At 35.0% G+C, this 17138-nt stretch overlaps 1 protein-coding gene across 1 annotated transcript in view; it reads left to right on the top strand.

Moving 5' to 3' along the window:
* Positions 1-17138, top strand: part of LOC137918621 (protein Dok-7-like) — a 287040-nt gene that overhangs the window by 61530 nt on the left and 208372 nt on the right. Inside the window, exon 2 of the mRNA XM_068761449.1 lies at positions 14691-14849. Coding sequence (XP_068617550.1) covers positions 14784-14849 — 66 coding nt within the window. The 5' untranslated portion in view covers positions 14691-14783. The remainder of the gene's footprint in view (positions 1-14690; positions 14850-17138) is intronic.

Here is a 17138-nt window from a genome sequence, read left to right as displayed (position 1 = left end):
TCTAGGTTTCCTTACTATTTTATTTTGCAACATTATTTATTGTTCAAATATTTAACACCTATTTTCTTTGTAATTATCATCTTATATTATACTATTTATTACACTATTTTTGATACTACTATATTCCTTTTATTTCTATATTTTAGTGTTTGTTTTATTTTTACCTATTGCATTTATTACCACCTTCCTGCAGTAGCTGAGGAAGCATTCTCTCTCCTATATAGATCACTTTGGGAATCGCTGCGATAGATAGATGTATTCGAAAAACAAACTGTCCATATAAGGTCATTGCGTCCGGCTAACGTTACGGCGGCGGTGCCAAATAGTCCATTTGACCGTTGCCATGGTAACGAAATAACTATCCGTCTGCCAGGATGTTCGTTTGATGGTGCCGACGCAGTGTGAATTACATTTGGCAATGTCAGGGTGCCAATTTGGCTTTTATATTCAAATTCGTGCGGCTGATGGACGTGTCGAGTTAAACCGCAACGCTAACTGTTTCGTATATCGACTGCAGTATCCTGTAATGGAGTTTTGTGAAAACGTTCCAACTGTGGCAATGTTTTTATTCGTTGTTTCATTTTCATTACTTACTATCATATATTATCTATTTCATTGTGTTGAAAGTTACATTAGTTTTAAGACGGAAAAAAATCCCCCGTGTCTATGTAAAAATTTTACTTTTTTTTATCGAGTTTTGTGAAAACGTTTCAACTATGGCAATGTTTTTATTCGTTGTTTTATTTTCATTACTTACTACCACATATTATATATTTCATTGTGATGAAAGTTACATTAGTGTTAAGACGAAAAAAATTAAAAAAAACCCCGTCCCCATAGTACAATTTAACTTTTTCTATGGGCACCGGAGTCATTTCAAATTATACTTGTCATTTTAGGCCATAGAAACCTACTGCAAGTTATAGGCCTCACGGCGATATATGGGAGGTTATACCATAATCAAAACGGGTAAAGTAGAAGACGCTAGTGCCCGTTCTCTGGAAATTTCTATGAGCAGTAACAATCATATTTAATGTAATCAGACGTTATCTTGCGGAAGTCCAAACACAGAGTCAAACTCTGTGTTTGGCACTAATCGGTAGAACATAACTACTGAAGATGCTCCGTGGAAGGGTGAAGCACGTGTTGAGTGATTTGACGGTGGCAGTTGTGTAATTCGCATTGTTTGCCGCATACGCATTTATCAGCGGGCTGGCGGGCGGTGCACTTTGTTGCACGACTACCACTGCATGTGCGGAAGTGACTTGATATTGGTCCTTTTCTTACAGTGACAATCATATATAATTAATGCATATAGTGTGAATTATATGATCTTGTCAGTCTGCCACTAGTTTACCAATAACAATATAAATAGTAAACCGTACTATGGGCACAATATACTATTCAAAATTTGTAATAAAAATTTTTAAAAATAAAAAGTGTTTGTGAATATTGTAAGTATTTGTGTGTATTACTTTTTTATTACTAGGTGCCAATGGCGTACCTTTAAAAGTCATTGGCCATTCAAAGTCCAATATAACATATAATTAAATTAAACACATATAAGAGTGATCATTTTATTTACTGCCTAAATATCTAATAATAATAGTATATGATATTTGTTTTAAAGTTTTACTTTATCACACTTAAGATTGTTAATGTAATATTTTGATTGAAATTATGGTTTACTACATCCTAAAACGAGACCTTGTAACTAACACATATATATATTTTTTCTTTTTAATTTCCCTTTTCTTATATAAAATTACTTAACTTTTGTTCTTATGATTATTTTATGTGGATATCAATTTTAAGGCTATAATTATGTATGCGTGCAATCTAACAGATGGCATTTACATGATGGTATAGCTTGCTTGTTTGCTTTTTCTTACGCCACGATGTTTGTAAGTAACAGTTGAGTATTGCAAAGTAAAATCTTAAATGTAATTAATTATCTAATTAAACAATTATAGATCTTAATAACTAAGTAATAAGGGTTATGGTACAGTCGGAAGCGCATGCTATATCATTTGATCGTATATTATACGAAAAACCGCTGCACCATATGGCGGATGCGGCGGTTTTTGTACAGGTTTCGTGCGATATTTACAAATAAAACATCCTATACTTTAAACTAGCAATTAACTTCGACTTTGTTTGCTCATTTTATATATATATATATATATATATATATATATATATATATATACTAGCTGATAAACGTTGTTTTGCAAAAAAAAAATTAAGTTTTTAATTAACAAATGTAAGATAAGCGTTGATCGTAGAGGGGTGAAAATTTTGGGTTGTATGTATTTTTGTATGTTGTATCATAAAAAAATAAAAACAAAAAATTTCGTCAAAAAAATAAAAAATAAAATTTTAAGGGTGAACAACCCTTTCACCTAGGGGTATGAAATATAGATAGTAGCCGATTCTCAGACCTACTAAATAGGTACATAAAATTTGGTGAAAATCGGTCAAGCCGTTATATATATATATCGTATAGATATCAGTTATTCTATGCTCATTAATAACTACAACCGAAGGTCAGGTCCAAGAAATCAAAGATAGTGTGTTTGAAAATCTTCGATTTACAATTAGACACTTCGCTAGTAGTGTTGGAATGTCACTTGACTCAGTCCAGAGTATTTTGAAGCAAAAAGAAGCGTTGGCAAAAATGTTTCGTCACACGGGGATAATTTGAAGGGGAATGAACATTTTATAAACAAATTCAAGGTACTTTTTACCATGGTATTATATTCCGTAAAATAAATATAGAAATATAGAACGTTTTCAGTCAGATATAGCCTGAATGAAACAAAACAATTATTGCCAAGGATTCCTTTTATTTAAAGAAGATGCTATTCTTTCATATATCGATGCATTACTTCATTTAATATGTAAGTCGCGTTTTGTTCCATGATTTAGCAATCGAGTATTCGTGGTACGTGGAACATAAACTGAAGTGTTTATTAACTTACTTTTAGGACTTTTAGAGTGTATTGAACTCATGTTTTACGTATTGAATTTTTACTCTAAAAGACAAAAATAGATTGTTGTGATTGTTGTCATCTTTTCTGTTGAGTTGATGCTGCAAGCCGGGGGACTTTTACTGCTTCGGAACTGAGTTCACGGAGCGGAAGGGTCCGTGAACTTAAAAATTTACAAAGTTTAGAAAGATATATTCCAGTTGTACGACTGCTCTACCCGAGTAGAGCTGTGTAGTGTTGATGTTGTATATGCAGCTTGGGACGGTAGCGTGGCCCACAGGCGAGCCAAGGATGGATCCGGATCCATCTTCGATCCGCCCACGTTATTCGCGGTTAGGTCCGTCTTGTGATTGAATGTTTATCCATAATCCAAAAGTCCCAGCAGCTATGTGTACTGGGCAATATATTTCTTGCCCACTGTTTCTTCAACTTGCCAATTCACTAGGTTCCTTGGACACTGTCGTTCGTCTACCAAGTTCGCAGGTTTTTTTATTTAGCTTGAAATATATGTGTAGACGTTCATATACTTTGAACGTATATGACGCGTGTAGATGAACAGTAAAACTTAATTTAGTTTATGTTATATTTATAGTTAAATAAGTTTTTCTAATGAATAATAATAATGTGAGATATTGTGATAAATATCTATATTCCTGATTCGATCTTACAAAATATTCGTGCAAAGACCTCTCAGAACTAGTTTAAGTACTTCCAACTTATATCCGTAGAAACAAAATAGTAGAAGAAAAAGCTTTATTACGAATGCTATTACAGAGAGCATATGTTAGTGTCTTATTCTTGCAAAAGTTATTGTAAAAATAGATATTAATTTTAATTGTCTTGATTCAATTTACATATAAAATAATATTGTACCGTGCGCGAGAGTGAGGTTCCAGATCGAAGGAATGATTTTTTTCGATCTGGGGTTAATAATTTGCATTGTAACGATCAGTATAGTAATTACAAGGTAGGCATCACATATAAAGAGATAAATCTAGATACCTATGATGATACCTTTCGTCATCAATGCAAGACATTAGATTTCCCACTGCTACTTCATATATCTCAATAACTGACAAAAATTGAGGGTAGAAGAAATTTTCATTTCAAATAAAATGTCCCCAGCGAGTTCATCTACATTTACATACATAACAAACACACATACAAAAACGTTTTTTATTTACAGAAATTTCGTAGCGAAACAAAAAAAACCAAACACACTTGGAATATGTACAGGGTGGTGAAAAATAAAAAAGATGCAATTACGGGACTTTCACCCGGGAAAGGGACGGCATAATCAAGCCATAACAATCGCGGCCCGGGAGACGTCAGGTGTCGCCCGGACAAAGCGCCCGGTCAACGGAACTGCCCCGGATTACTGTTAGGGCTTTCAAAAATACATATACATGAAATATAATATAAACTATTATTTTTCTTTACATATCAGATTCTGAAACATAATATATCACATTCAAAATCACTTTTACGATTGTAATAAATTAAAATTAAAAAAAAAGAAAATAATATACGTGTATCCTTTTTTAAATTCATTCATTATTCCAGCCGTTTAAATCCACTGCTAGGCATAGGCCTTATCAGGACTAATTGAAAGAGGCTTGCATGCTGTTTTTCGGCTACCTTAAGGTACAGAAGACACTAAGTTTCTCTTGCTGGTGTTATTCTTCTGGTGTTATGCCTTATGATCTTCACATAAAATTGCCATACGTGGCTTCACTGGGTTTGATGTCGCTGTTCCATAACCAACTGGTATCGTTGGAAACGATGTGGTGTTCTACATCACAGGGGACATTGACCCTCCACCATACTACATAGAAGCGTTGTTGGAATTTCTTCCGCCATTTTTCCCAGCGCTAACGAATTCCGAAGTTATAGTAGTGATATTAGTCAAGCAATAGCAACCGGTAAAGCCTAGATTCGGCCGAGTAACAACCTAAGTCGAGGTCCCGTCGTGGGAACCTATAAGCTTAGTCACTCCACGGAGCGTTCGTCAAAGTTGGGCGGCCTTCGAATATGATGAAATAGTAGTATGAAGCCTTCTAGCTTCGCTACTAAGAGACATCTTAGGCACTCTACGCCCTCTACGCCCTGCCACCTCGTACCCGCGGAATCTGCAAATGCCATTTGAGCAGCAGTCAGAGTTTGGTAGAAAAAAACTTGGTTTGACATGGCAGAGAGACAATAGTAACACATATATATATATATATATATATATATATATATATATATATATATATATATATATAATGTCAAGTGCTTGTTAATTTGCAGTAAAAGCTTTTGTTAGCGTGCTTATTAATTTTGATGTACTTCATTAAATTTTGAACTAAATTAAAAACACTTCGCTCGCTACGTTCACGATTGTTTTGGAATGAATAAAACTTTTCCAGGTCGCAAAGACCTTGTTTACTCAGTACTCACTGTTATGAGTTTAATTTGCGTTTAGTTTTTATATTACGTAAAATATTAACCTAGTTCGTTAGTGTGTTTTTACAAGCGTTTCAATATGTATTCGTTTTTAAATTTTAAATTGTACACATCTTTTGAATGGTTTATTGACCCAGCGGTGGACCTCTGACCGTGGTGCACTTTATTGCCTGCTGTCCCACGCTCGAAAGATAGAGAAGGTAGTTGGAGATCGAAATATAAGAGAGATTTGAGGTAGGAAACATCGCCTCCTTGTTTGGTGATGAAAATCGTAGTTAATTCCTAAAATTCAACAACTAGGTCGTACAAGTTGTAATAGAGAGAAATAAAACAAAGCAGCAAGGGTCTGGTATTTATTATATATACTGTCATATTTTGGAAGCGAAAGAGAAGCAAAAAAGGTGATGTATAGAAGAAGACGAGTAAGTAAGAAATGTTAGATATTGTAAAGAAAAATAGAAGAATGTTTGACTGAAATTGTGAGGAAAAAAGTATAATAAAAAAAAATATAAAATGAAGTGAAAAAATCATTTAACGAGTTTTAAAAGAGCAACACAAACGGTGTATTGAATTATACATTCAGTGGGCATCCATCGGCCGAAAAAAAGAAGATTTAATCAGGCTTAGGTGTTAGCTATTATGAAAAAGGCGAAATTGTTTGTGGGTTTTTCTTATATCACCTTGCGTTTTGTACCTATGTACGAGTATCTTAAGAATGTCAATATGGAGGAATTTAATTTGATTTTTGTTTCTATTAAATAAAAATATATCCACCGATCCATAGAAACCTTTGTAGTATATCAGCCGTTAGTATAAATAAGGCTTTCATTCCAACACTCAAAGTTTAAAAAGATGCAATTAAAATTATATTTATTTTTGACAACCCTGTCTGTAACAACCGCACGCCATATCTATTGTGCAGATGTAACAAGAACAGATACGCATTGTTAGTGGATAGTAAGAATTGGACCCATCGACACAATATCGAGTGCTCGTCTTTAAACAGGCAGATGTTTTGGAACAGCTGCAAAGTACCTGAGTGGAATTTTTTTTATCACAAACCTCGCTATCTTCACTCATTGTTTTTAAAATGATTTATATTGATTTTAAAACGGTCAATACCTTTTTTGGGTGTAGTGAAATATTCAACGATCCTTTTTTACTTACTCTCATCATTGCAGGTGTTGCCTTGAACACCTTTGAAGGTATCATCATCATATACAAATAAATACTAGTTTTTGGGTATGTTTGTACTATTTTATTGGTATTAAATTAAAAAAAAATTGCTTTTATAAAGATGACATAAGACTCGCATTTCAATATAATACAGAGTTGGTTAGTTGAAGTTTAGCGGTTTTTAAAAAATCATATAAAAAAAACCATAAAAGCTTAGTAAATAAAATATATATTTACAGTATGGTTGACATATGAGAATTCTATTTTTAAAAAATGACATCACAGGTGATATATATACGTAAACACTCATCTAATTTAGACCGGAAATTTGTGAAAATTCCACCGTACATCGTTCATGGTATAGCAGACGCTTCTTCGCGAATGTTCTTTTTGAACTCTGCAATTATTGTCGACTTCTGAGGTATCCAGAGAAAAAAGGCTACATTGGCTTAAAGTTTTGGTTTCGGAGAGGCAACGTAATGTCCCCTTAACACGACAACATCTTTCCACTAAACATTTCGGACATACGAAGGAAGGAGAGGATCCTAGGATTCTCTTCCTCCCCTACTATATTTAGGCTTAGGTTAGGTTAGGTTAGGAGAGGATCCTAGGATTCTCTTCCTTCTCCTACTATATTTAGGCTTAGGGACTTCATTTATCAGTATTTTTTTAAGTTAATGTTGTGGTAAAGTTTAACAGGTTAGATAGGCAATGTTAGAGACAACACCTAACGAACTGGAGCACAAACATTAAAACGCTTGAATGAAAGATACACACAGTTTATTTTAAAAGTCATCCGCCTACAACTTCAGATACCCCGATGCCGTTGTAAATTATTTGTCATGCGAATGAAATAATATTTACATAAAACTTTCACCACTCATTTGTACATATTAAACGTTGATTCAAAATTAATCTAAGACAGTCTTTAATTCAATATTCCATCAAGCACTAAAGATTTAATACAAATTCACAAACAACAACATATACGTCACTTGACGCCGTTCGCCATTATTATCTAATATATAAAATTCTCGTGTCACGGTGTTCGAACTTCAACTCCTCCTAAACGGCTTGACCGATTTTTACCAAATTTTATATGCGTATTCAGTAGATCTGAGAATCGGCTACTAACTATTTTTCATACCCCTAAGTGATAAGGGTGGTCCACCCCTAAATTATTTTTTTTATTTTTTAGACAATTTTTTGGTTTTTATTTTATTATGATACAGCATACAAAAATACATACAACCTTAAATTTTCACCCCTCTACGATCAACCCTTATTTTTTTTTAATTAAAACCCTATTTTTTTTTTGCAAAACAACGTTTGTGAGAACAGCTAGTATTTCATAATATTTTTCGGCGTGAGACGCGGTTTTGACAACCGCCTACAAATCATACGCCGCGCGTCCTTAGTTTTTGCGCATGCGTAGACCGATGGATTGACAGATAAGCGAAAGCATTTTTACAACTGTCATTATTTCGCTACACTATTTTATTTTAGTTCTCTCTCATCGTTCATAATTTCTATTGTTACACCTTCTTTCATTCATATTTACAATTCCTTTAAACTCATTGGATGTATAGGACATCGGGCATTTTTGTTGGAATAAAGTCTTGTTGTTGACTTCAAAATAATGACGTTATTTTATGTCTGTCTGAATGATTTACTAATTAAAACGCATGTATTTATAGCTCATTCTGTATATTTAATTGTTGCCGAATCAATAGTTGTTTGAATATAGAAATATAAACAAAGGAATCGTTGTAATGGACGAGCAAGGGTACAGATATTTGTTGCGGCGATTGTGTTATATTATAAATGTGCCTTAGCTGCACGCGAACAGTAATGTAGATAAATTAGTTAGATATCTGACTCGCCTTCACGACGTGACACCGAATTGGGGTGGATATTAATATTAGCGTAAATGTTCGATTTCCTCAACAAATTTTCGCCGCACCCTTGCGTCAAATGTAACAAACTACAGGATGCACCTTTCACAGTTCTTTTAAATATTTTTGATTTATTGTGCACTAGTACCGCAGCGGCGGAGGGCTTAGATTTGCAATCGGAATTAGCGGGTTTGATTCCCGTGAGACTTTCATATATTTTTTACACTTTGTGCGTTAATTATACCGAATTTCCACTGCTCATTAACAAGTCTTCAAGAGGATGTACAGCGTCCTATACGTACTATAATACTATAACATAATATATATGTTAATTTATATATATGTTTGGGGGAAACCTGTACCTTTCAGTGGACTTCTATGGGATCAAACAACGAGTATTAATTTTAACATTGCTAACAATAATCTACCCTGTTATTCTTTGTAGAAATTCTTCCTACTTCTTCTCCACAAAAAGATTAAGCAGTAGCGGAATTCTTAATGCGTATGGAAGAAGTTTCAATCGTGTATGAAGATCGTGAATGTATTTTGTTGACAGTTAGGTCTCTAAGACTGTAAGTGCTTCCGTTGTTGAGAATCCCGCCACCATCATCAGAATCCTCCTATCGTATCTGTGATCACCTTTTTGGTGTATTTATCCCTACTTTTCTTACAACGAACAGCTTACAGAGACTCTCTAGTTACCTCCGACCTGTGGCCGAAGTTGACAAGAAACAAATGAAACTGTATTAAAAAAATTAGTGTAATTAAAATCCCTGTCCTAAAATATGATAGAGGAATAATAGGTCCTCAAAAACGAGAGACATATAATATTAAAGTAGCCAACAATCCGCTTGCAGCAGGTGGTGGTGACACTCGTCTTTATAAGCAGGTGATAGAGGCCAAGTCCCTTGGTCAATCATGGTAGTCCTCAGTTCAATTTGATTTTATTTCTATCAAATCAAGAACCTTCTGGATTTTTTTTAATATCGTATCGACACAATAATAATTATATAAATGATTCATAAAAATACTATGTATTCATACTTTGATTAAGAAATGTTTCGTAGTAAGAGAGAGAGATAGTGGAACCGATGGCTTTTAGAGCCTGAAAGAAGTGGCGACTACAAGCCGGTAGACGCGGCGTGGGTAGACCCCCCCATTAAGTAGACCGACGACATAGGTAAGATCGCATGAAGTTGATGAAGATGATGAAGGATAGTATGATATATGTACAAGATACAATGCAAATAACATAAATCAATTCATCTACCTCTCAACGTGGATCGTTCTAAAACTAAACAGATGTACAGTTAAGACACGCGTGCAACACGCAATGAATTAAAAACTTCTAACCGGAGATTAAACAGACGTTAATTACACCGGTGGAACTGGAGGCAATGTAGCCGTTTGTAGGATATCATCAAATGTTTCCCAGGGTCGAAATAATTTGTCTGTGGCCCCATTAATTTCTTTATATATAAAATTTACGTGTGGTGGTCTCAAACATTTTTAACTATATCGGTTTGTTTCCTTTCTAAAAAGTTAACTAACCCTCTATCGGCATTGTATGCATATATACAAGATAGTTGGTGTTAGATGTAAAATCTACGAATGTGTGAACAAAATGCTTTAAAGGTACTGACATTTTCAACCATTCTGTATAAATTTATTACTCTGAAATATGTTACATTTACTTTTTTCTTTCGGAATAGGGACAGGCGAATAATTTATTACAAATAAGAATTGTAAATAAATGCTTTCAAATAAAAATCGAATGATAATGTAATATTGTAAAAAAATTGCTGAAGAACGCATGTTAAAAGTAATAAGAATTAAAGAAAATGTCAAGGAAGGAAGAAGGTAGAATAACAGATATTGTGAAAGGACAGGAGAAAAATAAATAAAATTGCACTAAAAAACTTAATGAAATCAAAGGCCATGTTTCAAAAAATGGTAGAGATTGGAGGGGATCCATGAAATAAATAACTTCTGACAGTACAAATTCTATCAGTAATATCTAGTCAATATTTGATCTGAAATTTTAAAACACTTTTTCTTACTATATTATCATTACGTGTTTATTATTTCTAAAACTATATTTTTTAGGCAGGATATACCACATATTTGGTTAAGAGCAAATGAACTATGTACAATCATTCTGTATTAAACAAATCATATTAATTTGTATATTTTTCTGTAAAAACAACAAGATCGACATACATTCGCAACTAAACGAACACGCCGTAAACGCTTTCACCTTTTGAATCGATAGAGGAACAATATTTGCGAAATGCACTGATCCCGTAATCGCGTGCGACATATTTATCGCTCGCCGGGGTGCTATTCTGCGCGCTCATTGAATTCGCCCCCTTCGGACGCCGGCCATTTATGGATTTCGGAATTATTATAATGTGCATTCATTGAATAGAGGCATCGGTGAACTGTTAAAATTTTCATTAATCCGATTGTGGGGTGAAATAGATTTCTATTAATATATCTATTTTGAGATTTGACTGGCTATATTAGAATGTTGATGCGCGCTGTTAGCCGTTTTGGCTTTTACAGCTTCATCGGACTCAGGGCTCGCGGTTTCGAAATTCGCGAGTTAATAAACTAAAGAAAAAATCGTACGTCGAATGCTTCATCTGACGTATTGTATTAGCTAACTGCTACCTAGTCGGTTTTCGGAGCAAGGTGTGATCTCCGATGACATTTTATCAGAATAGATATCGGAGCTGGGAGAGAACGCGGTACATCGAGCACGGACATGATTTGACTACATACATCAGAAATGAGATTTGCAGAAGAACTAAAGTCATCGACGTAGCTCGCGACTTAGATCGCTCGTGCAGATGGCCGTTGGGACCAAAAATTTCTCTTCGGCATGGGAGACTCCCCCACTATGTAGACAGACGTCAATCGGAAATGTCTTTGCGTGCCTATTCATGCGCCTGTCCACTGTAATGAATGAATGGATGATTTATTAATGTATTTATTTATTGATGTAACTATCTTAAAATTTAAGCAGATCTAGTAATAAATTAAGGTCCATTAAATCAAACTTTTCCTAAAACGTATTGTATTGAGAAAGTATTTTAAATTGTAATAAATCTTGGAAATAATCTCCACTGCGGTATTGACCAATTGCGCTACGAATAAACTTGACAATTGCGACGTACAAAATAATATAAATCAATTACTATCCAACGCTCTGCAATCTAGAGCTATATCTTTTCAAGCGACATGTGAACAAAGTTATTTTAATTTTTGCGAAAAATGCCTATCGACGCGATGAACACGTTACTCTCTATTTTGAGATAAAAATATCTCGCCGTGCCACGCGCGTCTTTTTAACGCAAGTGGTTAAGGATGCTGTAAAAGTGATCACAAAAAATACCGTCGGGCAACAATATCCTCTGCGTACAATAATACCAGACTGCAATCTTTATCTCGTCTACCAAAAGCGGTGATTATGTTATATCACCCATAGAAATATTCGAGGAACGATGCCCCATGCATTGGGCGTCTATGGGCTGAAACAACATATTGTATAAGAATATTGTATATAAAAAATAGCCCATATTTATACCAATTTAAAACTATGAAAACAATGTTCAACCAATAAAAATCGTCAGCCAATCACAAGTCGTGGAGTAGAGTGCTCTCTTTCGTCCGATGTATATAAAAAATTGTATTTCTGTGGAATTCCCCTTTCCGATGCGCCATTGATGATGACGTAATATTTCTCCAATAATACCGAAGAAAATAAATAATTACATTTCTGTGGAATTCCCCTTTTCGATGCACCACTGATGATGACGTAATGTTGTTCCTTTATTACCGATGTAAATGAAGAATTATATTTCTGTGTAATTCCTCTTTTCGATGCGCCATTGATGATGAAGTAATGTTGCTCCTATGATACCGATGTAAATAAAGAATTACATTTCTGTGGAATTCCCCTTTTCGATGCGCCATTGATGATACCGTAATGTTGTTCTTATAATAACGATGTAAATAAAGAATTATATTTCTGTGAAATTCCTCTTTTTAATGCGCCACTGATGATGTCGTAATGTTTCTCCGGCAATACCGAAAAATATAAAGAATTATATATCTGTAGAATTCTCCTTTTCGATGCGCTTCTGACGATGACGATGTAGCTCCAACAGCGCCATAACTATCTGAAACACGTGTACGTTACGTGAATTCACGTTAAATCTCAATAAGTTCCAAGATAATGGCGTTAATATTCAAAGCAGGGTCTAAGCATCGATCACGTTTTGGGAAAACTTTTTTAATTTTGCAACCTTCCTCGCTCACACCGGCTTGATTTGTTTCCTTTTATTTTACCAATACAAATATTAAATTCGCCGATGTCGCTCAACTTGTCCAATTTCGTAAGAACTCACTTTATATTATTAATCACTAGTTGTTTAACGCGACTTTGCTTGTTGTAACAACATTGATAGCTTACTTACGGACTGACTACACTAACGATTTTATATATTAAAAATAATTGTCACTCTAAAGTACGTATAAAAGAATTTTCTAATAAAGATATTTAAAATCTTTCAACCACATTCACATTTTTCAAATATAAAGTGTAAATATAAACTAGATGTTTAATTTAGTTCGTTACCTTTGGCAACTATTGTTGTTCTTATATTGTATTTAATTTTTCCTCGAAAATATAGTGCGTTTAAAAAGCATTCAAAAAGGTTATTTTGTACTCTTGCATTGTTTTTCCTTGTTATTCCCCAAATGTGAATGTCCTATGTCCTTCGACAATCTACAGGATTTAACTTCCTCCAAAGATGGCCACGATAATTAGTCTTATGTCGTCGGTCCATCTAGTGGAGGACTTACCCATGATCCTTTAGGCTGTAGTGGTCATTGGTTGCACCATGTGCCCACTGCCACTCCAAATGAGCTATTCGTCGAACTGCATTGGTGACTTTTGTTCTTCTTCGGAGCCCTCTCCATTGCTCTCTGGGTGACCTGGATCCTTGTCATGAGGTCTGTCATAAGCGACTACTGCTATTAAGTACATAAAAAGGTTATTAAAGACCTTTTTTATCCAAGATATGAACCAAGGATTCATAATAGACTCTTATATATGCGCAAGCAGTAAAATAATCAAAACAGAAAATAGTTTCTAATAGTTTCATTCTAAAGGAATATTCCAATTTCTTCACACTACATAACCACATAATTAATTTCAAATAAATACCAACCTAACACCTAATGTAATAAGGTTTAAATCGATTCGTATTCAAGCGGATTAAATGTAGAAACTTGGGTGGATCCGAAGCAACATTTCGGCACACGAGAACCCGCTTAAGTATTCAGTCCAAAGTTGTACTTGTTCGACTTAAGTCTTCAAAGAGATGTCTGTATTTAAGTATTAACTTAGTTCGCTTAAAATATAAATAGGGGCTCCACTAGAGCTCTACGGGCCGGCTCCGGGATTTGCCTTTAATAATTCAGGCTTCTAATAATTGAATACTGTCGGGTTTGTTCAGTGAGATCGAAGTTGTACCGCCGTATCTCTTAACTAACATAGCCGTCTTGTATTAGGTACAACTAGAGAGAAGTCACAAAGTTATTTAGATTAAAAATACAGATTTGAAGTAATATTATTTAAATACATCGTCATTATATAAGCCGATGGACCCCCAAGGCATAGGCTTCACTTAAATATATCAATGGAGGACGTACTATAATCGCCACGCTTGGCAGGCAGGTTGGCGATAGCTGTGTACCACTATATACGCAAAAGACGCTATGAAAAGAGATGTCTATAAACCCATAGACACCCTCTAAAAGGCATTGACCTCCCCCAAAGATATCTATGGGGGGATATATTACAATCGCAACGCTTGGTACGTGAAGAACGCTGCTACCCATCTTCTGGAAACGTTTGGGAGCATATGTCATCCTTTTTAATTAATGCAAAAGTGTTAATTTTGTAAGATTGTATTTTGGTAATCAAATACGCACTTACAATCGCAAATCATAGTCCTCTACTGCTGCTTAATTTTTGTGGGTATTTGCCTATATTGATAATAATAAGTGGAAGCTTGTTTCCATCTTACTTATAGCATATATTCCTTTAAGCTTTCCTAAAATTAAAAAAAGTAAAATAAATAAAATTAATGATGATTTTTTTTATTTCCTGCAGGTCCCTTTTGCGTTGTGCGGCGTGGTTATAATGTGCTAGTGCACGATGCCGCCGCGGCGGCGTTGCGAACGCGTCACGTGACCACGGAGCAAGATGACGGACCTCGGTCCAGCCAATTCCATTATCGAGGGCACTGTCAAGTTTCGCGACGGGAAAAAGGTAAGACTATATAATATCCCGACAGTAAACAGGGTCAGCAGTCTATAAAAGTTTATAGTTTTTTATTTTGCCTACATTTCGGTTCAAGTGGCAATTGCAGGTTTTGTATGTTCAAGGACAAGAAGAGTCACGTAACTTAGGCCTCTTTTAAGGTGGTAAAACTCGAAGGGTCCATTGGAAGGCGGCCAAGCTCTAAGATCTCTTAGCTGGACGCTCTATGGAGTCCTGGCTTCGCATGTCACTCGTTGATAATGCCCGTTTAGTATTTTAACGTCAGACCTTGACTTGGTCAGTTGCTGTAACGTGGCTATCACCACCTCTTCGGAGAGAATTATCGTACGAAATGGCAGAAGACACTCCAGCAACGATTATATAAATAATGATCAGTTTTTTTTTCGTTCCACTATCTTAAATATATAACAGGGATTTTTGTTAGAAATGATTTTCAGTACATTTTTTATTAGCGTTTTATTCCGTCATCCGTCACAAGTTCTCTTACTCTATCTTTTTTTGTTCTTTTCATTTTCTTGTATACTCTTTTCTTTCAATCAAAATCCTCTCCCTTCACCGCATTCTATTAGTATCACGATTTAGTTAACAATTTTTAATTATTGTCTTTGTTTCTATTATTATTCTTTTCTTTTTTACATTACTTTTTTTACCCAACCTTATATCTAATTTTAGTTATTTTTTTATTTTAGTTCCATTGAGACCGTCTGGTGTGACGGCTGTAAAATATTTTGTACGAAAGAATTCATTATATTTAGACAGGAACTGCAAAATATCTTTTCTTCCAACTCAAGTGTCTATGGATTAAAATAGGCGACCAATATATTATCAGTGTTAACTTAGAATTAAAACGTTGTCCCCCACAGGTTTATTTACAAGGTCGTCATTTCAGTTTATTTAATGACCCCTGTTATTAGGGACCTCTCACTTTCCTCCCATCTTGGATGGACAGGGACGATTTTTTACTTATTTAGTCACACACTTTTGGCTCACTCTTACTTCCGTCTTAATAACTGTCACTAGTTCTTCTTTTTTCTATTTAATGGAAACAGGCGTCACCTTGCGGAAGTCCATCCTAAGTAAGAAAAGGACCAATATTTAGCCACTTCCGCACATGCAGTGGTAGTCGTGCAATAAAGTGCACCGCCCGCCAGCCCGCTGATAAATGCGTATGCGGCAAACAATGCGAATCACACAACCGCCACCGTCAAATTACTCAACACGTGTTTCACCCCTCCACGGGGCATCTTCAGGAGTTATGTTACACCGATTAGTACCAAACACAGAGTGAGCTCAGTCCGTCGCCGCTTGTTATTTATAGGCCACCTCCCCCCACTACTTCTTCTTTTTTCAACACATTATCTTTCATTTCTATTCACATTGTGTCATTTATGGGGGATATATCATAATCCACCCTTGGCAAGCATGTTGGCGATTATAATGTGGTATTATGGTGCGCAGCGAAGAAACGAACAAAGCCTTCTCTATTGTTTTCTTAGTGAACTTGACCAGCATTAGACTTATCGTAACTTATCACGGATTCGTACGCCATTACTGGCTATGTATGTATGACTTGGTTGTATAACTTCGTCACCATTACGGTATTTAAGTGAATATAATATAAACAAATAGATGTACATCGAAATCAATTTCACTTACAACAGCTTGCAAACACCCGTTGCCCTTTGCAAACGTCTCGTTGCGTCTGAACAGGAGAAAGTCGTCGACGATCAGGTTTTTTTTTTTTTCGTAAAATCACAAGTATTTATAGATATGATACGTTTATGAAGTTGGTGAAATTTTATGCGACTCATAATCCGTGATATTTTATGTTTATTTTTGTTCACTTTTAATGTTACATAAATAAATAATAAATAATTGCCTGTACAATTAGAGTGAGTAATATAACTATGGCGACTTGTTATAAACAAGCTAGCATTAATTTTTATTTTTTTCAAATACTTTTTTTTAAGATTTCTTAGTAATAAATAAATTATAATTAAAAACGGTTTTACTCTAAAAATTTCGTAATCTTACTAAACCGTTGATATACCATGTTACTGTTGTATTTACTTCATTCTGTCGCTTCATCGCTTCCGTGCTGTATTCGAACTTTGTCCAACATAAAGCACAGTGACAACGATAGATGGCGCGAGCAGCGGAATAACTTCCCAGTGACAATGATGTACGCAGCATCGCTATATTTATTCACGCCCCGCACCATAAACCATCGCGGTTATTTTTTTACATAGTTATTTTTGTTAATAAACCTTTCGTAAT

Source organism: Battus philenor, unplaced genomic scaffold (genome assembly GCF_028537555.1).
Source record: "Battus philenor isolate CCGP_79_NKW_IND1 unplaced genomic scaffold, ilBatPhil1.0.hap1 SCAF_15, whole genome shotgun sequence".
Lineage (NCBI taxonomy): Eukaryota > Metazoa > Arthropoda > Insecta > Lepidoptera > Papilionidae > Battus > Battus philenor.
Note: the sequence above shows the minus strand (reverse complement) of the source record. Positions and strands in the feature narration are given on the sequence as shown.